The sequence below is a fragment of the Chinchilla lanigera genome, unplaced genomic scaffold (genome assembly GCF_000276665.1).
Source record: "Chinchilla lanigera isolate Chin_1 unplaced genomic scaffold, ChiLan1.0 scaffold00005, whole genome shotgun sequence".
Taxonomy (NCBI): Eukaryota; Metazoa; Chordata; class Mammalia; order Rodentia; family Chinchillidae; genus Chinchilla; species Chinchilla lanigera.
The window spans coordinates 17,582,714-17,609,920 of record NW_004955406.1 but is presented as its reverse complement, the minus strand read 5'-3'; the positions used below and the strand labels follow the sequence as shown (position 1 = coordinate 17,609,920).

The window sequence follows — 27,207 nt, the reverse complement described above, 5'->3', positions numbered from 1 at the left end:
TCACGGTCCAGCAAATAAAGTTTTATTAATCCTTTACGGATTTATTTATTTAACTGTATATTTACTAATACCAGTGCACTAGGCTCAGGACTCCTCCTTTCTATTTATCACACACTTTTTAATGGTTATCTTCTGACTAGAAAATGAGATTGAATTTGCCTTCAGAAGCACTTGATGGCCTTTTGAAAGAAGGGTGTTTTTACACACATCACAGTGCAACTAACCCTCTGCCAAGACAAGGTGAAGCAATTTCAGTCCTCAGCACACTTCAAACTCCTCCTCCTGGTTAACAAGACCAAACACCTCTCTAGTTACTTAACTGTCTTTCCAACAGGGAAGGACAAGGAAGCAACACCTAAATTTTTTCTGGATTAACGCAGCAGTCATTTGTTGAATGCTTTTTTGTGGTTCACCTACTTAAAAGATGATCAAATCACTTTGTGCTACTGAAGAGAGCCAATGCAAAGAACAATTACATAAACTCTCTGCTTCAACTTACCTCATTTTTCTTTCTAACGAAAGAAAGCATCAGAAACCACTGTCTTGCCACAATTTCCTTAGTAATCTTAGTCAAGCCTACTTTATCATATGAATTTCTTTTCTTCTCCTTAGCAAATCACAGAAATGTATTTCATTCAACATAGGTAAAAGGTCAACAGGACATAACTAACTTTTCTGCATGTATGCATTCAATTTTATTATCTGAAGACAATCAAATAATCCTTATAAACAGACTATTCTCACACAGGGGCATTCTATAGCTTTTTGAGTTTATATCAGAAAATCTGTACAGATTCTCAATTCCAAATCTATAACTTCTAAATTAAACCAAGGCTTTTTTTATAACTTCTATGGCAGAAATATCTGACCTGCACTGATATAAAGCTATTTATTCCCTTTATGACACTTAGTGTGAATATTCACTTGTTTAACTGCACAAATATACCATACTCATTTAATAAAATCAAGACACACCAGGCATGGTGGCGCACACCTGTAATCCCAACACTTGGGAGGCTGAGGTAGGAGGACCGTTGTGAGTTCAAGACCAGCCTGGGCTACAAAGTGAGCTCAAAGGCAGCCTGAACTGCATAGCGAGACCCTGTCTCAAAAAGACAAAAATAAATAAATAAATAAATAAATAAAATAAAATAAAGACATTTTTAGCACTCTAGTGAAGCTAGAGAAGCACTCTAGTCCAAATGGCTTTGGAAAAGAGATTGTGGATTTACAATATGAGCCAATGAAAAGTATTTTCATTCTCTGAAAATCAAACAGCAATTAAATCAATATGACAGTAGGTGGAATGTGCTAAGGTATTATTAAAAGAAACTTGTCCTCATTTTAAACATTAATATGTCATACAATATAAATGAGACATACAAATTTCGTATCAAAGGAAGGAAAATGATGCAATTTTAATTTAAAATAATTTAAAAACAGTATGTGCCTAGACATTCTAAGAAATTCCTTCTGACTTCAATACATATAAAATGTATTTGGAGATCATGGACAACTACTGTGTCAATAATGAAAGTCTACATACAACACATCCTAAGTACTGAACTCAAGCTTCAGATTTTCTTTTTTTTTTTGGTACTGGGAATCAAACTCAGGGCTTGTGCTTACCAGGCAGGTGCTCTGCCACTCAGCTACATCCCTAGCCCTCAAGCTTCAGATTGAGAAGTTCTAAAATATTACTTCTCATTTGCAAAGGTTAAAGTAACAGTATTAAGGAAATGAAACCACTTATGCATATGTATGGATGTACTTGTATTTTCAGGTTTTGTTCTAGCAATCAATTAGCTAGAACACACAAAACTTTTGGTCTTGGTTGAACAATTTTATCCATCTACATACTATTACAAAACAGGATGCATATTGAAGAGATGTAAGAATGAGTGATTCACTAAAAATATTCAAAGTTAATTATTTTAAGAACATTCTGTATAAGGCCAGTGAGTTAGTCACTTCTAATTCATACTGGACCAAAATGAAAAAACTTCCTGGATTCATTATGGATTGAAACATTTTATTTTTTTTTATTTTTTTGGTTTTTTTTCCGGTACTGGGAATACTGTCTTGCCAGGCCTGCGCTGTGCCACTGAGCTAAATCCCCAGCCCCCAGTTGAAACATTTTAAACAAATACAGAAACATATTCTCGAGAAATGCAATAAAATATACCTCATCTTTTGTCTTAATTCCAGAAACATAAGGAGTATCATATACTACAATCAAACTCCCATCCCATCAGCTTATATCCAGGTCAAGAGAAATTGTTACCAAATTCCCATTGTCACATTCTGCACTTAGGTGATACTTGATGCAGTATGATTAATTTCCTTTATCTTGTGTTTGTGGAAATAGCATCAGCCTTTGGAAACTTTTCCATAGGTCTCTTTGTCATCAATAAACAATGAGGTGTATACTGGTTTAATGATAATGATTATGGTATTCATTTTATTAACCAAATATATAAATAAGTCCTAATGATACTATTAAAAAGTACAAGCTTTCTTTTTGATCATTTATTATGTCAACTATACTTCTAACTCTCCAAAAGCTTATCTGTACATACATTTGCAGACCTGCTACACTAATAATTATAGAGCTCCACTGCAGGCAATCCTAGAGACAAGTATCTTAAATTTCTCCCCAAAGAGTGTCCTGCACTCATCATCCATTCATGGTAAAGTAGTTAATTTTAATGTTCTCATTGTTTATCAGAAAGCACAGACAGTAAGACTGGCTTTGCCACTCCCGTTTCCTTTTGCTAGGCTGCTGAGCTTTTTTAGCCAATTGACTTTGCTTTGAGGCTATAAATATCTGAAAAATGTTCTGCATTTGATGCTCTTGGATTTTGCATCCATATTTAGCTGTTTGTGGCATGCCTTTGTTTAAGCTGCTCTACCACCCATCAGATCAATTGGGTCCAGATCTAGATGGTCAAGGAGCAGATAGGTCAACATTTCAACAGACAATGATTTAACTATGAGCAAGGTACCAATCTGTTACGGTAACAATGAAAGAGGTAGCAAGATAGGAATACAAGGACAAACAAGACAGACTCCCTCACATGAAAAATTTTAGTCTGATGGGCACAACTTATAATAATACTGGAATAAAACAAATGAAATATTTTACAACTAAAAGAAAATGAAGGTCAGGCTAGCATAAATATTTTCTCTTAGCTGTGTCTCAAACATGCTCATTTGTTTATATTGATAGAGATAGAGATAAAGATGTATTATCAAAGAGCCAAACTTGTTTACACCGAAGTAAAAACAGTGCCATCTTCAAATTTTGTGAGGCAAATTAAGAAAATATTATTGCTAAAAGTTTTTGTTAACAGATTCCCAGAAGAGGGGTACACTTTTGTGGTTGGTTGTTTGCATAAAGATTCCAAAAAGAAGCATATTGCAGAGGATATGAGCTGTATAGCCAGCAGCCTTAATATAGCAACTAGTAAAACCCGGAGGAAGATTTGATATAGTCTACAAGTTGTATAAAGGTAGACCTTCCTGTCTTGTGAAAACATTCCAAGCAAATACTGTACTCTATACATCTTAACTGACATTTCTTTCAAAACTCAGTTCATTGACCTTCTGATAAAAGTGCTCCCCAAAATCCCTTGATTAAATCATAATTTAAATGCACTGCAATAAGGAACTAATCAATGACTGACTCCAAAAGTCAGGATGGAATTTTAGGCCAAATTGTAGGTAAATAATGGTACAAGCCACAAAAACAGCCAACTTTAAAGCTCAAAGGGCTCACCAATATCAATTACTCCAGATTCCACATTTCACACAGAGCCAGTGAGGTAAAATTAAAACTACTTGCCCAAAGTTAAACAATCTGTGGCAAAACCAGAATGAAAATCCAGGTATCTCAACTCCCAGTTGTATTCTCCAGCGTCCTAATTTCTGGATTTCTTTAAAACATGTTAGAGTACACTCATTCAAGACCTTAAGTTGTGTAGAAGAAAACAGATAATTAAAAAAAAAAAGAATACAGATGATTCAACACAACCAGGATCTTGAATACACAAAACACACCAGAAAGAAAAAAAAAAGATCAACAAACTAGTATTCTCAAATCCATTTTCCACATTCCAATATTTTTTACTTCAAAGATTTTCAAAAAACCATAAATTAAAAACCAGCTAAGAACACACCCAAGGGTCCTTCAGACTGTTTTGGAATATTTATACCAAACCTAAAGACAACAAAATAGCCTCCAGGATAAGCTTCCTTAGAGGAAGGAAAACTGCAGTATTAAACAGTAAATAAAACAACTCTGGTTAATTGATAGGGATGAAAAAAAGTGATGATGCCATGGAAATTCTGCAGCTTGGCAAAGAAATGTACCAAATGTGTTTGGGTGTGAATAAGTGTGTATGTATAGTACTTACTCCATATTCTACATATTATGTAGAAATTTAGAGCCAGGAAGGTAAAATTACTGCACTCACCCAAAATTAAACACCCAAGTTACAGTAAAACTAGAATGAAAATCCAAGCTCTCAACCCCCAGTTGAACGCTAAAGACAAGGTTCCAAATTTCTGGGTTTCCTTAAAACATGTTAGCTATGTGTGTATAGATATGTTATACATATAACACATCCTGCCCTGCAACAGATTACAGAATCAGTAACATATTTATACGGGTTACATGCAAACAAGAGTTAACACGAAGTCTGAAAAGCCCAGAGTTTTAGACACTAAAATATTGAATTATTATTTACTTGTACAATAACATGATCCTATCTCTAATACCATGGGGGGGGGGGAACAGTATACTAAAGAAGTCTGTAAGAATAAGAAATTGAACAGGAAAATGTAACCATAGTCTACGCTATCTCAAACTCATTTCAGATTCTCAGCAACCTTTCCTATATGCAATCAACCAAACAGGATTAGTAGACAAATGGAAAATCAGGCCCCAAAGTTTTTAACCTTATCTACTGAGAATGAACTGGGTAACCCTGCATTACTTCCCACTTCTTTGATTTAATTCTTCCAGCCCAACAGAATAATGCTGAAAAACACAAACATCCAGCAAAACACAAAATGGTCCATACATAAATTCATAAGAACTGGTTGTAAGAAGAGCTGCTGGATTTTTATGATGGAAAGAACCATTTAGAGATCATTTAATCCAATCTAACCATTTTATAAAACATTAGGGTCCAAAAGTGCCTAATTTGCCTCAAATCACTTAGCTAGTTAGTGGCACCACTGAGACAAGAACTCAGAGATCCTTTCGACAAGTGATGGACAGTGATGGGTATGAAACCAATTGAACTACTCATAAAGACAACTTTTAGGCCATGGTTACTTTTGAATGGTAAACATAAACCCTGTTGAGAAAGATGAAACCAAAACAATATAATGTTCTTGATCACCACAGACTTAGGCATGTGACTGCGGGATAACAGCTCAACTGTGTGTGGATCCTAGGTGCTTCCAATTTGCCATCTTACATTCCGCCACATTACTAATGTCTTCGTGGTCATGTGAGCTAAGTGATAAACAACTTGCCATTCCAATATTTTGGAAAGCCACAGCTAAACCCTGAATATCAGGCTATGAGTTTTCAAAACCAGTATGGTTTTAATGCTGCCACAAGTCTCACCCTAATAGAATCTCGTCATTCAGTTTTAATTAAAAAGGCAGTTAGTAGAATGCAGAGAGGGGAAGTTTTAGTGTGTTCATCACTTTTAACCTGCTGAGTAGCAATCCAGTCACTTTACAAAGAAAACCTAGAACAATGCGCAACCTAAAACAATCCACACATAGTGCAGTAAGTAGTTACCCTTGGAGCGTGAAACTCAGAAAAAGGTTACAGATAAGTCTGTTCTCACCACATAAATACTTCGCGTTTTAGTGTATTTTGCTTTTTATTTTTCTCATTAATTCGCTTCTCCTCCGCTAGGCTTTTTCATACATCTTCATTTCCAGTCTTGCCTCACTCAACAGGAGAAAGAAATGAAACTCCATTCACTTGATTTTCATAGCTTGGTCCATCACACCTTCTTGAAGATCAGTTGGCGGTTCCCCTGAAGTAATCACCCTGAAGTGATCACCTGAAAATTATGTCTGGATAGACCAACTTCACAAACTCACTGCGGGTGCCTGAAGATGTCTGTCCAAAGACTACACTGGCTCACATTTCCACCCAGGTGCTAATCTGGATAAACTTGTCAGAAATGCATCCCCAAAACAAAAGGGGATTGGGACGCTGACCCAGGATGGATGGAGACAGAATGGGCAATGAAATGCACGTCAATCCAAGCACTGACAAGAAACACCCGCCCGTAGACGGCCTGTGGTCCTTACCGTACACTCGGACCCAGCTCTGCTGCTGGCACACGGACTCAAGAAGGATCCGATCCAACATGCCACCGGCCACGGTTCCACTGACTGGGACAACCGCTTCCAGATCCTCCGGGGGCAGCGGCGAGTCGGACTCCAGCCCCGGGAACATCTCCGGCCAGGACAGCGCCTCCGCGGCTCCTCCCGACGACGGGGAGAGCTCCATGGTGCCGGGGAGGGACGAGGCGGCCGGGCGGGCGCCCTGTCTGCGGGAAGGGGAGGAGGGCGCAGCAGCGGGGACGCGGACGCCGCACACCTCCGTCCCCGCCGCCCACCGCCAAGCTGCAGCCCACCTGCGGCCAGAGGGAGGGAGCCCGACCGGGGCTGGGTCGGGGCTCAGGTGCGGTCCCTCCCGGGAGGGCACGCTCGCCCTCCCGCCCCCTCGGATCCGCCCTCCGGAGCGCCCGCCGGCGTCTCCCGCGGCCAGACCAGGCTCGCGCCGAAGAGGGCGCGGGGCCCCGCAGGGCTGGGCTTGGGGGCGTCGCCGCCAGGGGCCGCCCCCTCTGACCGGCTCCCGCCGCCGCCGCCTCGGGGACTCCAAGTGCCGGCTCCCTCCGCCTGAGGGGGGCGGTGGCCCCTGGCTTCAGCCCGCCTGTCCTCAGCAGCCCGCTCTGGAGTGAACCGGCCCGCCCCCCCTAACTCTCAGGCCAGGGCTCCGGCCGCGGCTCCGGCTCCCGCTCCGGCTCGGCTGAGGATCCCACAAGCCCGGCAGCCGCGGCGGTGGCGGCGGCAGGCGGCATCCCAGGGTGATAGACCGGAGCAATCGAGGGCCGAGAGCCTGGCCGCGTGTGCAATCGAGTAACGACGCGGAGGAGGAACCGCTGCCAAAGTCAGGAAAAGTCGAGCACCGAGTTATTCATCTAACTCGATCCCGCCCACTTTCCTAAAGCCGTCTCCGGGACAGCAGAGCCGTGTGGTCTGGGTCTCCAGAGCTGCTGCTTGCTTTACAGACGGACTGAGGAGGCGGGGAGGAAAAGGGGTGCGGGAAATTTAAAAGGGAAGGAAAGGAACTTCCTTTTCTTCTCACCCGTTTCCTATTAATTAATTAATTTATTTATTTCTGGAACACTTCTTTCTTATTGGACCAAGAGACTGAAGAGACGGCTTCATTTTACAGTCACCCTAGAGGAAACGCCCCCGTCCTTCTCAGAAAGGAGAGTTGGCGGCGTGTCTGGCTGGGATTGTGGGATCTGTACAGGATCCGCGCTCTGCTCCGGGTCCGCACTGAAGCTGTCATCGGCTTAGAATAGCATGCTTAAGAAGTGCGGTGTGGATGGATGGACGGGCCTACCACATGAAATGCTCAGAAGCCCGATAGTATTAAGCAAACATGCTTTTTTTTTTTTCTTTTTTTTTCTTTTTTGCCTTTGATCTTCGTGCAGTATGTTGGCTTTTTTCTCTCTAATGATATCACTTGTGTTTTATTTTTGGTTTATTTGTAGAATGTCTCCCTCCTTGACCTTGACTTGACTTTTATGTACACCTAAGGTAGAATTCATCAGTTGAGATTTAAGAAATAATAGGCAAATAATAATAATTTCAAAACTGAACACTAAGCCGGGCGTGCTGGCACACGCCTGTAATTCTAGCACTGGGGAGGGCGTTGGGGGGGGGGAAGTTGCTGAGGCAGGAGGATTGTTGCGAGTTCGAGACCCGCCTGGGCTACAAAGTGAATTCAAGTGAGCCTGAACTGCATAGGGAGACCCTGTCTCAAAACGACGAAAAAAAAAAAGAAAAAGAAACTGAACACTAACAACTGAAGCCGTGCTTTGCGTGGCTGCTTAAAATGGAGCAGGATTTTTCCATAATTACTTGTTTGTGTAATACCCTTTCAGAGAGTCTTGCTTAGCGTTTCCCTCTCTCCCACTGCTCCTTACTTTGCATAATCAGACTGGTGTGCAAGGTACCTTTTTTTTTTTTCTAGTTTTGTAGTATATTGGTGTGTTACAGTTTATCAAGTGCTACAAGGATGGTTTTTGCAATTTTCTCCCGAATCTTGCTTTGAGTAATGGCGTTTCAAACAAGAAGTGTCCTAAGTGATAATCTCATCTTGCTTCTTGTTTCACAGGTGAAGAAACGGGAACAGGCAAGTTGCCCTGCAAATCAGTCGCCAGTACAGATAGATTTTTACTGTAACTTGATAATACTGATTACTTCAGTTTTTCCTTCAAGAATCCTTTGCGACTGAGTTTGTTGATCTGTTGCTTGGTGATATGTTGGAGGGATCTTTTCTAATATTTACAACCTTACTTGCTTACTACATAGTCAGTCTTCCAAGTCCAAACCATCCTATGCGCTTTTGTGGATTTAGTGTTGAAGCCAGGAAGCTACAGAGTTCAGCAGTGAGCCGAGCTAGAGCATTTTCATTTATAATAAACTACTGTTGATGTCTTGGTAATATAAATCAGAGAGTAAGTGAATAATGGGCATCAGATGTACAAATATGAGTTTCTCTTTATTAGTCAGTATATAAGGCATTTACCAAAACAATTATCTCAAAAAAAGCAGCATTAGCAGTAGTATAGGAAATACAGATTTTTCCCCCAAAACTTGTTCTCTCGGTGGCTTTACTGTATTTCTTGAGCTGAAGAAAAATCCTCTGCCAACCTCCAGTAATCTTATTTTCTTAGTGATTCTGTTTTCTTCTTCCTGACCACTAAATACTAAATACTACTCACTACTTCACCTCCCTATCTTGACCCCAGACAGCTGCATGTCATTATCTAATTACCAATGTGATATTATGTCTGTAATTTATATGATGTTCATAATTTTAAAAGAAAATATTTTCACCATCTGAATAATAATTCTGTGAGATAAGCATAACCAATATTTTTTAAACACCAGTTAGCCCATGAAAGAAATTGAAACATAGAATTCTATTAAGCAAACTACCTAAACACAGCTAGTTAGTAAACTGAGATTAAAATTCTAGTCTTCTAATTTTTTAATTTACCAATGAGGCTGGACTCTGGAAGGGTATTCTTCTTTAGCAGGTAGAGTTGTTCTGATATTTGTGAAACAAAAAATAAACATTTTATTGTTTTTTGCAATGTAAAAAAAAAAAGAAAAAATATTGAAGAACAAAACATGAAAGTTATAAACCAATTTTCATTGCTGGAAAGCAGTTAAGTCTATTTGCAATTATATCAGTGGTATCTCCATAAGGAAATCCCAAATTTTAATGTGAAGAAAACCAACCCCACTGTTTGCAGACAGTCCTTTATATATGAAGTAAAAGGAACTGACATCCTATTTAGCCCTCTTCCTTCTTGTTGTCTTTTTTTGTTGTTGCTGCTGTTGTTGTCTTTTTGAGACAGGATCTCGTTATGCAGTTCAGGCTGCCCTTGAGCTCACTTTGTAGCCCAGGCTGGTCTGGAACTTGCAGCAATCCTCCTGCCTCAGCCTCCCAGTTACAGGCATGCACCACCATGCCCGGCTACTCTTCCTTCTTGTTTCTCCCTTCTCTACAGCTTTGAACAATAATTTCTCAGGGTTGATGTACATATTTATTGACATTGGAACGCATAATCCCAAGAATCATACCCTAGATCCAAGACAATCAAAAATTGGGAAACTGGAGGACATAAATAAATTCCATAGTTAACAGTGCCAAAAAAAAAAAAAAAAAGCTGGCAACAGCCTGAGATTTCCAAAAAGGAACAGGTTTTGTTTGTAAGAGCACATTACTAATATAAAGAAGGTATGAGTAGTTGGAATCGTGACTGTCACAACTGACTGAGGACCAGATACATATCCAAGTTTCTCTATTCGTTTGTCAGGAAACAAACATATAAGAGGTTGCCTCTTCACAAATGCTGTTAACTACTTTCTTCTAGACCACATAGTCCCTTTAGACTACGTAAATACCACCTCTCTGCAGTTTATCTCCAAAAGAGTAATATGCAACTCTTAAACTGTGGCTCATCAGTCTTGACTTTTTTTTTTTTTTTTTTTTTTGGTTTTTCTCAGGTACCGGGAACTGAACTCACGACCTTGCGCTTGCCAGGCAGGCGCTTTGCCACTGAGCTAAATCCCCAGCCCCAGTCTTGACTTTCTATATTCTCTTTGCCCTTTGACACAGTGATGTATTATTAGTCTCCCAATATGGTCCATAGCAGGAAGAAATTAGACATTGCCCAAGATTCTGTTCTGTCTTCTTTCTTCCTTCGCTCTCCAATTACCTAGTGATCTATGCACTCCTGTGATTACACCTCTCAGTTGGAGAATGTTGACTTTGAGATACTCATCTCCAGCCCCATCCACAGTACTGAGGTCCAATCAGGAATTTTTAAATGTTGAACAAGTCTACCAGGATAGGCTTCCTGCACCTCACATTCAGTGCGTGAAAAATAACCCCTTCGTGTTCCCCTTCCCTTGCCCAAACACCTTTCCCTTCTTGAATTTCCTTTGTACGTTACTGGAACTAGTAGGTTCTATTTCAGACTTGCTTAAACAGACAGTTGCCTGTGAGTCCCCTCCTCCACCCTAGGCTGCATAGATCCAACCTTGTTTTCCATTCCTACTGATATCATCCTAGCTTGGACCTGGTTAGCTTTTACTAGCATTAGCTTATTAGCTATTCTCTTTTCCCTGAGGACTTTATCCTTCCAATTTATACTACTCTCTGTTGTAGCTGAATTATCCTAAAACACAGTTCAGATCAGGTAACATCACAAAAAACAGTTCTCTGTTGCCTGCATAAAATGCATTCTAACCTAAACTTAAAAGTGCCTCCTAAATATGTTCCTAAAGCAACATTGCCACCTCACTGCTTGCCTGTTTTCAGCGAACTGAAATGGACACTAAATATAGGTTGCACGTATTGCCCCTCGTCACTGCCTAATTTTTTTCTCCACCTAGCATGTCCTCTACTGCATTTCTGACTGCCAGAGACCAACCCCATCAAATGCCAGGATCCTCCATCAACTCATTCCCTGTCCTCCAAGTTGGCAGTGATCTCAGCTTTCCTATACCATTTGTTCCTGTCTCTCTTCTAGAATCAGCCACACTATATCTTGTGATGTTGTCTTCTGTACAATTCTGAATATCTGCTACTGGGTTATAAGCACCTTGAGGGCAAAGACCTTGCATTATTCCTGCTTATCACTCACAATGCCTTTCGTATATCAACCCTTCAATGAAACCAAAAGCCAAGGAAAAAGAGTTTAGACTAGAGGAAAAAGTAAACCTGGTTTTCTTCATAGATGTGTGGAGCTGCAGAAGAAACTAAAAATCAGTTCAATGAATCCAGTCAGGCAATGCTCATTTTCTATCCTGCACTTTAAAAATAAACATACCTTGCCAGGCATGATGACCAGCACCTGTAGCCCCAATTACTTGATCCTGAGATAGGAGATCGCTTAAGCCTATAAATTTTGAGACCAGAGTGGGCAACATAGTGAGACCTTGTCTCAACAGAAACAAATAAATGAATAAATAAATAATAAAACCTAGACCCAGGAATATGATGTGACTTGCCCAAGGTCACATAACTAGTGACAGAGAAAGAATTAGAACTCACATTTCAATCTCAGTTCATCAGCCCCATCAAAAGATTGATTTCTTCCCACCCTTTTCTGTGCTTCTCTAAATAGATATTTTTCTTGTTGATGAAGGTTTTCTCAGTAAAGTAATTTTATTCTTTTACATATTATTTAAGTTTAAAGCACTTATACCGCATTCCTGGCCCCACATATAATTTTAGCAAAATTATACTTTTTTTTTTTAAAACCAAAGGACCAAACAGCGACATCAGAGAAACATCTGGTCTGATTCATCAGGGTAGCAGCAACATTTCTATTTATACATGAGCACAGCCCTATCTTTGTAGCTCTCAGCTGTTGCTCATTGCTCAGTATGTTCCCCTTTTCAACCCTGTCTGTCCCTCATCAAGATAGCATCCTGCATCCTGAGTCCTAAGCAGAATCTAATGCAACCAAAAAAAGACATCTTCCTTTCTCCCTGGAAAGGGTCTGTGTTTTAAAGGAACTGTTTCTCTGCTTTCCCAGTCTCTTTGTTTTGCACTGTCAGGCAGCAAGCCTCAAGTGGTTGAGTGGCTGCCAGTCATTCTACTGCATTCTTGGTAGAAAGAAGCTGGATAAAAATCAAAGCTATGGCATAAATCAAGTTTGGAAGCATGTCAGGTAAAAACGAAGTGTCCTAAATAGGCTTACTGGAGTTGATGTGGAGAATTTAGGGAGCACTAACTCTCATCACAACATTTGATAGTGATTATAAACTCAAAATTGAATGATCTTAGGCTGGCAGGAATTGGTACCAAAAAATAAAAAATAAAACAAGACTTAGGACTCTATTTTTGTTTTGTGAGAGCCCTTTTCTACCTGGTTCATGTTCTCTAAAGAGAAGCCCAGTGCTTATACCAACCAGTGACAGTATTGTTTGGTAAAGCAGTGGAACAGGCCAGAAACAAAGAGATTTCTGCCAGTCACTTCTTGGCAAAACCTCCTTCAAAATGATGACCTCACCTCAACATTCAAGTACAGGAATGCAAAAAGAATAAAAACACTCGGATGGAACCACAATGGCCTCTGACATCAGGGCCTAATTAAAGCCTTGAAGGATCCTAAGCACCGACAATAATAAAGTGAACCACCCCATGTGATTTTTTTTTAAATTGCAGAGTATTAGGAAGAGCAACAAACTTCTGATTTTCCCCCAGAGATAACCACTATATACTTTGCATTAGAAATGACAAATCTCAAACTATGAAAAGTTTTGTATGCATTTTTATGCATTCCTACTTTGCCAGTGCCCTGAACACTGTATCTGTTGAGTAATCCAGCTCTGCTTGGAGCACAGAGTGCCAGCCATTTATTAACTAGCACAATGTATGAAGGGGATAATCTTTAGCAAATTAATTTCTGTGTTCTTCTAGTAACTATAGAGACGCTAAGTTACTTCACCCTATGCAAAGAAAATGATGAATTCCTTAACTTTGTGCTTGCAATGAGTCCCCCACAAAAAAATTAAATTAAAAAAATCAGAGCTCAAAGATTCTAAAGGAGAGATTTTAAAAAAATGATTCCATTGTCTTCATGTAACTCTGAGAGTGATATAATCATAATTGGCCAGTATGTGTAGTCTACCCTGACCCATTTTCCTTTTCTCTGTTGTATATAAAGGTGCCAAGATATCAGTTATACTAGCTGGCGGCTAAGACCCTTATGAATAAGACAAAAAAAATCCAAAATATGTCTCTTGTATACTGTCATCTAAATATGGGTAGAGAGGATCATAGAAGCTCCTGAAATATCTCCTCATTACTGAGCAACATTGATCCCTGGTACTGAGAATAAGGAACCTGAAAATTTGGTTTTATCAAGGTTAGATGCAAGCAGTCAAAGAGAACTTGGAATTTAGGATTGCTGAGGCGTAATGTCTGAGTGATGACAAGATACAAAATGTGATTCTGGGAAGCAGATGACTCAAGTAGATTGGAGGAGAAGGTCACAAAGGTTAAAGAGGTACAGCAATTAGGAAGCTGAGGTACTGGATCTATTGTTGGCACCAAATCCTAAGACAGTGCTAAGAGGCGGAATAAAAAGGACAACTGTGGGTTAGGTTCCAAAGTCTTGGGGGAATGAAGGAAAGTGACCCGGAGGTTGGTTAGTGGCTGAGAGGAGAAAGCTAGATGGAACCTATAAAGAAAGAATGAGATTTTACATGACAGAAAGTGATGGGCTGGAAGTAGCAATGGAAAGTCAATCAAATGCCGACTCTTGTACTCTAACTCCCTCTGCCCCTCAACACAGTTTATGGGAGAATGAACAGCCTCAACCAGAGAAATTTGAAAGGCAAATACCAGCCTTAAATGAGAGTCCTTCAACTCAAGGCAAGGAAATGAAGAATATACTTCCATGAAAAAAATCTAAATTTACTTATATTAGAAAAATGGATCCAGATATCTCAGTGGAAAGGGTAATTACAGTTTGCAGTAATAGGCACAAGAGATGAAAAAGGGGGTTCATAGGAAAAGGCAGATGTAATAAAGTACAGAACCATTCATATAAGAAAGTACTAAACCACTAAGAAAAATGAGAGTATAAGTAACTAGAAGCATTTCTATGTGCACTTGTGTCTGCAGTGGTAGCAATGAGCCTAGGTTTGTGACTCACCCACGGGGCTGCTTTTCCATCTCATGAGAACTCAGATACATTAACCTCCTCATTTTATTCTGGTTCTTCAGCCTTTTCTAGACTCTTTTAATTCCAAGCTTTGCTTGAGAGTAATTATTGACTGTTTGAAACCCATTGCCAAGGGTGTGGTCTGAGTATTCCCCAAGGATTCATTGTGAATAAAGGTTTAGTCTCCAGGATAACATTTTTAAGAGATAGTGGAACCTTTGGGTGAAGTGTAATGGAAGATATTCAGGTCACTGGGGACATGAGGTAATTCATGTGTGACCCCTGGTAGTTCTCAAATGACTCCTTGAGTTCTTACAAGGGAATTATAAAAGGAACAGCAAAGTCTAACCTGTGTTTTCTTTTTCTCTCTGCTTTTGCTCTAGATATGAGTGTTTGTGCCTACATGATCTCCCACCGTGGTGTGCCACTGTTTATTGCCCCCATTGAAAGCCAAAACAATGTCTTCCCATGAATCTCCTCATCTTGGACTTTGAACTTACAAAACTGTGAACTAAATGAACCTTTTCTCTTTATAAGTTACTTAGTTCTGGGCTTTCATTGTAGGAATGCAAACCAGACCAATACAATGCCCTTCTGTTTTCTTGCACCTGTCCTGCATCAAACCTAGATTATTTTACAGTCTGCTTTTCGTGTTCTTTCTTCTGAAACAACAGGACTAGACATCACATAACCTAAAGTCTTGTGCTGCTACAGATTCAGGCTCAACTGGATCCTCAGAGACTGTATAGATCCCTTAATTTGTCTTTGATCAATTTCCTCTCCATTTTCCCCAGTAAATATGTTTACCTTATGTTTATCTTTCTATTCAAGACCCAATCAACTCACAATTCACATCCCAAATGTTTTGGGGAAAAAATTGAGGCAATCTTCAACATCCCATGCCTCTATCATCTTTTCCTCCTCCTTTTCAAAGGTCAGACCTTCCCACTCTTTTCATGGCTTAAACAATTATTTTCTCTTTCTTTTCTTTCAATCACACCCTCAATACTGATTCTTTCCCTCAATTCATGCATTCATCTCTTTAATCAAAAAGCTCTTAATTAATGAAGTGCATAGATGACTAAAACTTTCTTTGAAATTAATCAAATAATAAACTAGATGGATGGATGGATGGATAAATATGTCATAAACCAAATAAAGCAAAATTCTGTTTGGAGAATATAAATGGTGGGTATATAGGTGTTCACTGTACCATTTTTTTCAATGTTTCTGAATGTTTAAAAATGTCATAATAAAAATGTTGGGTGAGTAGTGCCTTCAACCTAGTGTCTTTTTTCAGCCATTTTTCCATCTCTCTTCTTTTTTTCTCCATCTAAACTTTTTGAAAAAACAGACTATACTCACTGTCTCTACTGCCTCCTTATCTCCTGGTCACTGTTATTTTCCTCAGATCTTTAAAAAAGATGTTATAATACAGCTGAAGCCTCATCCCTTTTTGTAATATTACTAGAGATTGAGCCCAGGAACATGCTACCACTGCACTACATCCCCTGCCTTTTTTATTTTTCTGAGCCAGGGTCTAAGTTGCCTAGGCTGGCCTCAAACTTGTGATCCTCCTACCTCAGCCTCCCAAGTAGCTGGGATTACAAGTGGGTGCCAATACACCAGGCATGAAGTCCCCTTTGTACTCCATCTAATTAATCCTGTTTGCTTCTATCTACCAAGATGTCATCGATCCTAGCTACCAAGATACACCCCTGTATGTATTTTTCCCACAGGTATGTGTGTATGTATGTATATATGAAAATCCTCTGATGATTTTTTTATTAAATTTTTCTTTTCTTTCTAAAATTTACATACATGTATTTACATTTGCATTCAGTATTGTGTTCTCATCATTTATCTGTGTTGGTACTTTTGGATCTAGTACGTTCATTTCAACTACTGTGTAGTTTCGTATTATAACTATAGTTCAATATTAATTTACACATTCTACCTACTGATGGTGGTTTCCAACTTTTCACTATTGCTAGCAATAATAGAATGATCATCTTCAAGGCACTTCTCTTTGTAAAAATGCAAAAAGGTTTTTCTGGATATATGCCCAGAGGTTGCATAATTATATAATAGGGTTTCCACATATTAAATGCTACAAAATATTGGCAAATTACTTTCAACAGTGGTTGTACCAACATACTTTCCCATCAGCAGAAGGTGAGAGTTTCTTCCCATCTTTCCCAATATTTAGTATTATCAGATATTTATCATTTTCATATATATGAAAAGTGATCCAATTTTAAATTTTGCAATTTCCTTTTTAAAAGAGAGGGTAAGCACATTTCTCATGTGTTACTGGCAATTTGGGTTTTACTTCTCCCAAATTTCCTACTTACATTCTTTGATGATTTGTTTTCTGCTGCATCTTTTTCTTGTTGATTTACAAAAATTCCCCTGTACATAGACTGTAGCCTAGTCTCCTGTCAGTTTTTTAAATTCAAAGATTTTTTCCTACCCTACCTTTATCTTTTAACATTGTTTGTGGTATCTCTTCCCACACAGAAATTTCAATTTTAATTTATTATCTTTTTATGCTCTTTTGTGCGTGTGGTGCTGGGGATCAAACGCAGGGCCTTGTTCATGCAATGCGAGAACTCTACGACTAAGCCACATCCTTAGTGTATGCTTTGTTTTTCTTGTATCTTAAAAATGCTTTCCCTACCCCCACATGAGTATATTCTCTTCTATTATCTTCTGAAACTTTGTTTGAGCCACCTGACATGTGTGTGTACACTGGAAAATTAGTATCTATTTTTTCCTGTAGAAAGAACTAATTGATCTAGCACCATTTATTTGAATAGTTCATCTTTCCTTCACATACCATGTAGTAAATTCTACCACATACCTAATTCTCCTGTGTGCTCCTCTCTTTTCTGTTGCATTGGATTATTTATCTATTCATGCTCTGATACCACACTTTCCTAATTCTTCCTCAATCATATTTTTCTCTTTCAAACTGTCTTGCCTATTTTGGATACTGAACTTTTCCATGTGCATTTTAAAACCCACCTGTCAAATTCCACAAAACACCTTATTGGGATTCTGGCTGTAAGAGGTTAAATGTTAATACATTAATTGGGAATAATTATCTCTTTATAATATTGTTTTCCTTGGTATATTTCTTCTATTTTAAATTAAGAAATAATTTTAGATCTTGAACATTTTTTGTTACATATTTTCCTGTGTAAACTGTGGCTTATGTTGTGACTAAAATTTAGGTAATGTTATATTTTCTATTTGTTTATTGCAGCTGTACAGAAATTTGGTTAATTTTTAAATACTGCTTTGTGTCCATCAACCTTGAATAACTCTCTTATAGGTATTGATAGAATGTCAAAGGATTGTCTCAACTATCTTATATAATCATATTATTTCCTTAATGTTTCTTAGTTTGTTTCTTTGTTTCAATCCCTATACTTTTTTTCTTGTCTTACTATATTAGTGAAGACCCTCCAGTACCATGTAAAATGGGTACGATATCCATGTCTTTTTCATGTCTTTGAACAGAATATTTCCATTATTTCATCATTAAACACAATTTTGTTATTGTTGTAATATTTAGGATGGTCTGATGTATTCCTTTAAAATATCCTATGAAGGATACTTCAAAATAATGAATTGAATGTTAAATATTACTGTGTTTTTACTGCATATATTGAGGTAATCACTTAATTTTGTCCCTTAATTGGCATTATAATAAATTATACTGACAGATTTCAAAAAAATAAAATGTTCATTTCTGGAATTAAACCATCCTTGATTATATTGTATTTTCAATGAATTACAAATGTTTTATTTAGTTTTTATGCATCTATGTTTATATGTGAACCTAGTCAATATTTTTCCTTGTGGTACTGGCCTTTTCTTGTTTGAATTTTCTCCTCAGATAATAAAGGGGATTGCACTCAGCTTTTAAAATAACATCTAAATAGATAAATTTAAAGTACTTTCCTTTAAGCTCTATATTACTGCATCTCATGTTACATATGAAACAACTGATTGCGTCTTAAAATTTATTCTCGAAGCTCTTGAGTTAATCGCTCTTTTATGCATTTCTGATCACTCCTTTTCTACCTTTTTTGTGATCTTAGTTTTTTTCTGGCACCTCCCTTGACTATCTCTCTTCTTGTTTTAATGTGTTCCCTAGGTTACCTGAGGTACCCTCAGTTTTTCAACTACCACCTGTACAGGGATGAATTCCAATACTCTGCCTTCATTCTGCGTCTCTCCCAACAGTTGTAGCATTTTCTGTCTCATGCTAGCTTCTAAAAGCATCTGGGACTTGATATGTTTAGAAATGAGTTTACCATCTTCTCCATTAAACAACTTTTTCTCTTTTTGTCACAAACTTAGTTCATGAACTCATTATCCATACTTGACATCCAAGAGAGAACTCTTTAGCTATCTTTCTTCATCTTTCAAATTCAATCAATTACTATCCTCTGATAGTTTAAATTCCTGAACAGTCCTGGACTTGTTCCTGCCTCTCCACATTCACTACCCATGTTTTAGACCTGAACTAGAACAACAATTTTCTTACAGATTTCCTTTGTTCTGTCTGTCCTAAATGTAGGTACAACTGTAATCCCTTTCTCGCTGTTCTCTTCATAGAAAATTATTTTGCCATGCCACTTTTCTGTCTTAAAACCCTTTAGCATTTCTACATTGCAGACAAGATGGTCAATACTTTTTAATATTATACCCAAGGTCCACCATTATCTAGCTATTGTAGTCAGGGTTTAAAAGGAAGACAATTTAATACAGGACACATAATTTATAGAATTATTTTATAGTGGTCACCCAAAGAGTCAAATATGAAGGAGTGCAGGAAATCTATCCACACACTAAAGACCCAAAGAATCCAGCTGAGGGCCTAGATCCCACAGCAATGTCCTGCATGAGTCCAGCTGAAGGCAAAGAACCTATGACAATGCCTCATGCAAACCTGTTTCAAGGATCTGCACTGAGAAGGCCCCAAGGACAGTGGTGGAAGCTAAAAAGTCTGTGCCAGGAGGAAGAAGGATGTGTGCCAGCAGGCTGAGGAATCTACACTGGAGCCAGGAAGCAACACTCAAAGTAAGAACCAGAGCTCCCCCTGAAAGGTACCACAACCATCCTCAGTGATAATGAGGTCCTGAGCTCCTCTGACGATGAAAACAGCTGAGGCCATATTAGGCCATATTAGGAAATCCAGTGCAACAAGCTTCTCCAGGACACTGAACAATGCACCATCTTCCTCTCCAGAGCCAGGAAGTGATACCCAAAGTAAAGACCAGAGCTCCCCAAAGTGAACTGTAACGATTCTCAGCCACAACAAGGTCCTGAGCTCCTTCAATGATGAGAACAGCTGAGTTCATATCAGGAAAGCCAGCATGACAAGCTCCTCCAGGAGAACCAACAGCCCCCTCGTAGTACCTCTTCTTCTCCGGTTCTCATTTTTGTTTTGTTGGCAACAATTCTCAGGTGGGCCTTCCACATCCGGCACCACACTGACTCAGTTTAGCTGGATGTTACAAGTTGCTTACCGGTTGTCAATGCATCATACTAGCCCTTACCTTTTTCTCTAGCTTCATTTATATCTCAATCTTGTCTCCAGTAACTCAAAACTGCTTATAGTCTCCTATATCTTCTATGTTTCTTTCTTCCCATGCCTTTGCCTATACTGTCTCTTCTAGAAGGTGCACATCTACTTTTCCTCTCCTGCCCCTGACCCCAACCCAGCTTCCCTCTCCAATCTCCGCTTAACTCCTCACATCTTTTAAGCTCCAACTCAGCTGTCAGTTCGAAGAGCCACCCTTAACCCTGACCCCTTCTGAAGGCTTCACTAAGTGCCTCACTTCAATGATCTCATAAAAGCCACAATTGCTTTTATGTTTTACACTTACTACATTGCACTGTAATTATATTTGTTTATGTATCCCCACTGAACTGTAAACTGTAAACTCACCAAAAGGAGCTATTGAGTTTTATTCATACTTGAAGTTCTAGAACTTAGCAGAGTCTCTGGCACGTAAATATTTATTGAACTCAATAGTAAATTATTTAGTTGAATTGAATGTGCTATTCATCGAAAACTGTTGGTTTTTCTGTCTACTAGTACTTAAAACAATATTCACTGGCTTTCTACTACACTGATTTTTGAAATTTAATTCTTACTGCTTTGGCTAACCAACTGTAAAAGTAAAATAAAAACAAAAACAGTGACCTATCTGCGTAACTAGCATAGTTTAGGGTTGGAGTATGGAACCACAGAGTAAAACAGAAATAAATAGAAGCATGACAGGAGAGGACTAAAATTGAAATGCACTCTACCTATTGTGTTAGTCAGTTCAGGCTTTTGTATCAAAGTACCATATCATAGGTGACTCACAAAAAACAGAACTTTATTTCTCATAGTTCTTATAGCTGGAAGTACTAGATCATAATGCCAGTGTGATCAGATTCTGGTCAGGGCAGGGGCTTTTTCCTGGCTGCCAACTATTATGTCTTATTGCTTCCTCATATAGCAGGAAAAGGGCAAGAAAACTCTGAAGTTCTTTTTGTAGGGACACTAATTCCATCCACAAGGGCACCATTCTCATGACCTAATTACCTCCCCCAAACCATACCGCCTAACACCATCACCCTGGGGGAGAGCATTTCAACATATGGATTTGAGGGGAAGCAGGTTACAAACATTCCATCTACTGCACTAGTCATCCCTATCTACAGTTTTTACTACTACTATGGTGAGGAGGGATTAATATATATCAACAGAACATACTGTTAGTGACTTCTGGATTATTTGTGAAATCAAATATTGTATCACCTTGCAGTAAATAGGAATTCCTCTGGATACTCAAGCCACGTCCTACAGAAAAGTCAACGCTCCCTCCTCACTCCTAGCTGCAGGGAGGCTGCCCATTCTCTTGGCAGCCTCGGGATCTGATTTCTGGTCTCTGCTGAATTCCCCTTCTTCACTCAGTATCATGCAGCTGTTCCTTTATCTTCTTTTGGCATTGACCCAAGGATGATTTACAGACCCTCCTCCTTGATTTCCCACCCCAAATTCATGGGAGGCAGCTGTGTGTGGTAGACGCTTCCTGGAAATTCAAAGATAGTGTTTGCCATATGGGGGGAGGCTATATGGCAAATATGTAGCACTCTTCAGCAGCCAATTTAAAACTGAAAAACTCACTTTCCTTATTCTATTTCCACCAACCTAAGCATAAGTCTCTTGGCATTTTCTCAGCCTTCTCTCCCACATTTTCTCCTCACTTACCTCTTCTCTCTTCCCATATCTCCCAGGGGTTTTTCATGTAGCAAGATCATTGTGATCTTTTTATTGTTTCTTTCCAACAGATAGTGACTCACTCACCACCCCTTTGATGTCACTCTGGATTTTATTCTAAACAAAGATAATTCCTTACCTAAGAAGAACTCTTTGTGTCTATTTGCAAAATAGTAATTTTTCATTCTCTCCTTATATATCTGTTTATAATATATATGTATGTTTACATCAGCAATATTGAATAAATAAATGAGATGAATAAATATGTATAAATTCAGTATTGATCATTTTAATCCATATGATTATTTCTTCTTGGGTACATCTTTAGTTTTAGAATAAAATCTTATAGAAAAGAACACCTTCAGTTATAGATAATGGTTGGTTGATTGAACCTGATAGCATCAACCAGCATAGATAGTTATCTTAGTGTTCAATTTGTGCCAATCAAACTAAGATGTAGTTTTGGAAGAATGATCTGAATGAAACCTCCAGCTATTCGTAAAGTATTGCCTTCAAGTTAGCTTTCCTTGTATTTGATGCACATATAGGAGACGAACCTGAATGGAGTGCTTGTGAAAAACACCAGGTATCACTGGTTCTGAAATGTCTAAAATCCCGGAGATATTTCCTCTTTTCAAAAGATCTCATTTTGTTCTTTCCAGCAAATATTTGTCAAGAGCCCACCTTGACCCAGCTACTTTGATAAGCCTTGGAGATTGGATGGAGAAGAGCAGTTGAACTCCCTGCTCCCATGGGGCTTATATTCTAGTGAGGAATACAATCAATAGGAAGGAAATAGAGAATAACATTATTGTAAGTTATATGAAGGAAGACAACATGGTGAATTGATACAGCATGTGTTGGGGTAGAGGGCCACTGTCGATAGGATAGCTTGGGAAATCTTTTGTGTTAGATTGTCATTTAGTGACCAAATGCCTGAGTAAAATAATTTCAAGGGGAAAGGACTTATTTTGGCTGAGTTTCAGAGGTTTTAGTCCATGGTTTGCTGGATCCACTACTTTTAGGGCTGTGGCAAGGCAGAAACATCATGGTTAGAAAGTATAGTGTAGGAAAGCTGTTTATTTCATGACAACCAGGAAGCAGAGAAGACTAGAAAGAGCCAGACAGAGGAGAAAGGGCTGGGGACAGGACATACCCTTCCAAGACAGAGCTCCAGTGACCTCCTTCCTCCAAGGGAACTCCACCTCATAATAGCCCATTTAGCTATGAATCCACCAAAGGATTAATCCATTGATGAGTTAGCAGCCACATGATCCAATCACCTCTCTAAACACTGCTGTATTGGGGATCAAGCCCTCAATACATGTGCCTGTGGCGGCTGCTTCATATTTAAACCATAAAATTCTCTTTGAACCTTGACCTGTTTTCTGAGACCAAGTGATGAGAAGGGCCCAGTCAGGCAAAGAAAGGGAGGCCAGTTAAGATGTCATTATCTTAGCCCTGCTGGGGCTGGGGATTTAGCTCAGTGGCACAGCACTTGCCTGGCAAGCGCGATGTCATGAGTTCAATTCCCGGTACTGGAAAAAAATCAAAAAAGAAAAAAAAATTTAAAAAAAAATTATCTTAGCCCTGCTAAGAGAAAATAATGAGTTGGACTGGGGTAATGGCATTGGAAAGAGTGGGAAGGAGATGTAGTCAGATATATCTTGGAGAAAGAATTATACTAATGTTTGCCACTGGGCTATATATTTGGGGTGAGGAGAAAATCAGAGATAACTTCTATGTCTTATAGTGTATATTCCACTTTGACACTAAGATGGAGAAGACTAGAAGAGGCATGGGTGGGGAAATGTAGTGCTCCATTTTGGACCTATAAGTCTGAGATGCCACTTGCACTTTCAAATGGAGATATATAAGTCTCCAGATATGATCTGGAGGCTGGGAATACATATTTGGAGTAATCAACACAGAGATGCTATTTAAAGCCACAGAACTGAATGAGCTTTCCTAAGGAATGAGTTATGCTTAGAGAAGAGCACTGAGTACTAAAATACTTCAACATTTAAAAACAAGGTAGGGAAATAGAGGGCAGACAAGGCCTGAGATGCAGCATCCAGTGAGACAGGATAAAACCAAGAGTGTGGAACCTCAAAAGTCAAGAAAAAAATCAGTCAATGATGAAGTTATGGATAGAAATCCACATCTATGATACATTGTATTATGGGTAGAAGACTCTCCCCAATCTACAAGTTAATTTATCCTGAATATATAGGTCAAGAAAGGTCCCTAATGTAAAACCTTTCAGGAAATGTTTTGCAACCCAACAGGGTATCCGAAGAGGCAGCAGATCAAGTGGTTTCACTTGTGTTATGATTCTCCCAGGCTTGTGATTGAACATGAAATCGTAGGCAGTGAACAAGTGGCTCTGAGCTGCCTCTGTGTTGGCATAGAGTTGTTGGCTGGTTCCTAGTGGATAATTCCCAAAGATCTTTGTGATGAGAACAAAGTGTAAAAGCATGATTATAAAATTAGTATGAGACTTTCACAATTTCTATGGAAAAAGCTGGATTATCTGTGTTAATTTAGTTCTCTTTTAGCAGGAGGCATTGGTCATTAGGGATAAGGAGTGGTACATCTTTGTCATACAACCGTTGGTAAGTAAGGCGAGTACCCAATTGAAAATAGACATATTGATGGAAAGAATTCCAACTTTTCATTTTTATATAAACAACAATGACATTCTAGAGAGCATTTTCTTGATGGCAACCAGGGGAGGCTACAGCCATTTTGATACCGGCTGTTTTGTCATAGTAGACACACAGCTTTGACACAATCATTTTTATGCCAGGAACATCTTGGTGTGGCTGTCATGATGTGGCTGTTTTGATACGGGAACATTTTGACTCTACCTAAAATCAAACCAATAAACTTTTTGCTTAGAAAAAAAATAATACCAAGTAATGTGCACGACAGATATCCTCACCCGCTTCCCGAACCCCACATCATTCTTTGCCCCCTAAAAAGAACCCAGACTGCAGAAGAAGACAGTGCAAACCATCTAAAGGAAAAATAGCACCATCAGAGCGGGAGGAGACTGGAATAGTAGAACCAACCCAACACAAACCGAAGGAAGAGAAAGGTGATTCCAGTGAAGCCGACTCTGATTTTGAACCATTCTGACTTACCGCTTGAAGAAGCTGTGCAACATATCTTTACAACAACCAAAAGGGACTCAAGGGGCCCTTTGGTACAATAAACATGTCTCCCTCTCCAAAGACTGCAAGAGCTGTCTGAGCATTCCTTTGACAGGACATATACTGTTGAATGAAAGACAGTACTACTGAGTAGAGTGATAGAGTCAAACACCACACACCCAACAGGAAGCAGCAACCCTGGGGGCCAAGTGACCAGTGTGGGAATGGAGGCTTCAGCTGGTTGGATTTTGATTTGATCCAAGGCTGACGTTCTATCATTTCAGTGTTACTAGGGCAAGGAAAGTAAAACGTCTTCGTTTCATTGTCCCACTCCTATTATGAAGTCTGTAATTGTTCTGTCATATTGTACCCAATAGTTGAATGGAGAATATAAACTGACTTCCCTCAAAGTAAGTCCTTCTCTCTAATAATTCCCTCTTTAAGCAAAAATAGAACTGAAACATTTACTTTGCCAAGCCAGTTAATTCATTAATACGATTAATCATATAATGTTTCTAGTACTAGGTGTTCATATCACTTTTGTTCATGAAATAAAGTATTAAATATTTTAAAAAGATGAATCTTTGTCTATTTCTGTCACTATTCTCTCTTTAAATATTTGAAATGTTATTAATCTAATTGTAAAATGTGCATGGAGGGCATTTATTGAGTGATATGTAATATGAAAATTTATGTACTATACATAACTTTTTCCCTGGAAATATGAATTTCGTCTCCCCAGACCCATTTGTTTCAGCTTCCATTGCAAGGACTTTCTATCTTGCTTTAGTTTAATTATTTCCAAATACTCTAATTTTAATTTGGGTCAGCAAACACATATTCAATACTATTGTGCACCAATCACTCTGCCAGGAACTAGAGGAAACAAAAATATGAAAATGAGTAAGAAGTAGCTCCCACTCTCAGGAAATATATCAGAGGAGATAGACTTGGTTATTGCCAAAATCCAAAACAAACAGTGATATTACCAGGTACTTTCCTTGTGCTTTAAAATATTGTCTGATAGGGCTGGGGTTATAGCTTAGTGGTAAAGTGTGTGCTCAGTATGTACATGGCCCTGGATTTGGTCCCCAGTGCCACATAAAAAATAAACACAAAAAGCAGAAAACAAAACAACATTTAGTTGGTTGGGCTGTAGTTGCATGGAATAGCACTTGCCTAGTATGTGCAAGGCCCTGGGATCAACGTCCAGCAACACAAGGATAAATGCATAATAAATAAATATGATTTATTAAAAATCAGGTGCCATAAACTAGCATGATGAAAATTATGTATTTGGGCCTAAAATGGCTGGTGGAATTAAGCCCTATTAGAAAAAGGAATAAGAAAATGACACTTAACTCTTGGGTGATAAGCACTTGTGCTAAATGCTTTATTCTCTTATCTCATTTAACCTTTCCAACAGCCCCATTTATAAAAGAAGAAACAGCAGCTCATCAACATTAAGGAACTTACCCAAGGTCATACAGCTCAGATCTGGTATCGAGACCAAACTTAAAACTGGCAGAATCCATATTCTTCAGTCACCTCCAGGAAAGCAGTGGTGTGTGCTATAGCTGAGGTAAGAGAAGAATTGGCAGCTTTTTAAATCTGGACAGGACACCAACGTTTTAAAAAACAACTATGGGTTTTAACACTTCGTAAACAGAAGGAAAAAATAAGTGGTAATCATAGTCAATCTAGATCCACTACTGAGCAAATCCGTAGGTATGTGGATCACAGTGGCTATTTGTAAATGTAACTTTTTATAAAATGTGTCATGTTGTTAATGAATGTTACAAAAAGGGACTAATAGAAACATGTTTGCTTTTCAAAATGACTGTATCTTTCTTTTAACTTCTTGAATCTAAAAAGTTACCTTTTCCTCCAATGACAAAATTTAATAATAACCAACACTTATTGAACATTTACCAGTGCTGGGCTTTGTATGAAAGTACTGTAACATACACACAGGTAAAGCAGAGATTGAAATCATCGATACAGGATTCAGTTAAATGGTTCAAATCTTGGTCTCCATTCCCCTGCCCCGCACTCTCTGCCCCTGCCTTCTTTTCCCATTTCTTCCCTCCTTTCCTGTCTTCCTCTCAGATCACTCACTTAGGCAGGAGCCAACAACCCTGTCTTGGGTGTCCCTCTGGAGAGGTCTGTGTAGTAAGAAACAGAGGCCTTGTGCTCATGGTCACAGAAGTCAGCTTAGAAGCAGGTCCTCCAGCTCTAA

The 27,207-nt window shown here is 38.9% G+C and overlaps 1 protein-coding gene across 3 annotated transcripts in view; it reads right to left on the bottom strand.

Moving 5' to 3' along the window:
• Rasal2 (RAS protein activator like 2) overlaps positions 1-7,337 on the bottom strand; it is a 302,028-nt gene extending 294,691 nt beyond the window's left edge. The window contains exon 1 of one of the 3 annotated variants that reach the window (XM_013521043.1): positions 6,343-7,337. In XM_013521043.1, coding sequence (XP_013376497.1) covers positions 6,343-6,544 — 202 coding nt within the window. In that variant the 5' untranslated portion in view covers positions 6,545-7,337. The remainder of the gene's footprint in view (positions 1-6,342) is intronic. The other 2 variants (XM_005374927.2, XM_005374926.2) reach the window with 2 other exon arrangements.
• Between the last annotated feature and the right edge of the window lie 19,870 nt (positions 7,338-27,207).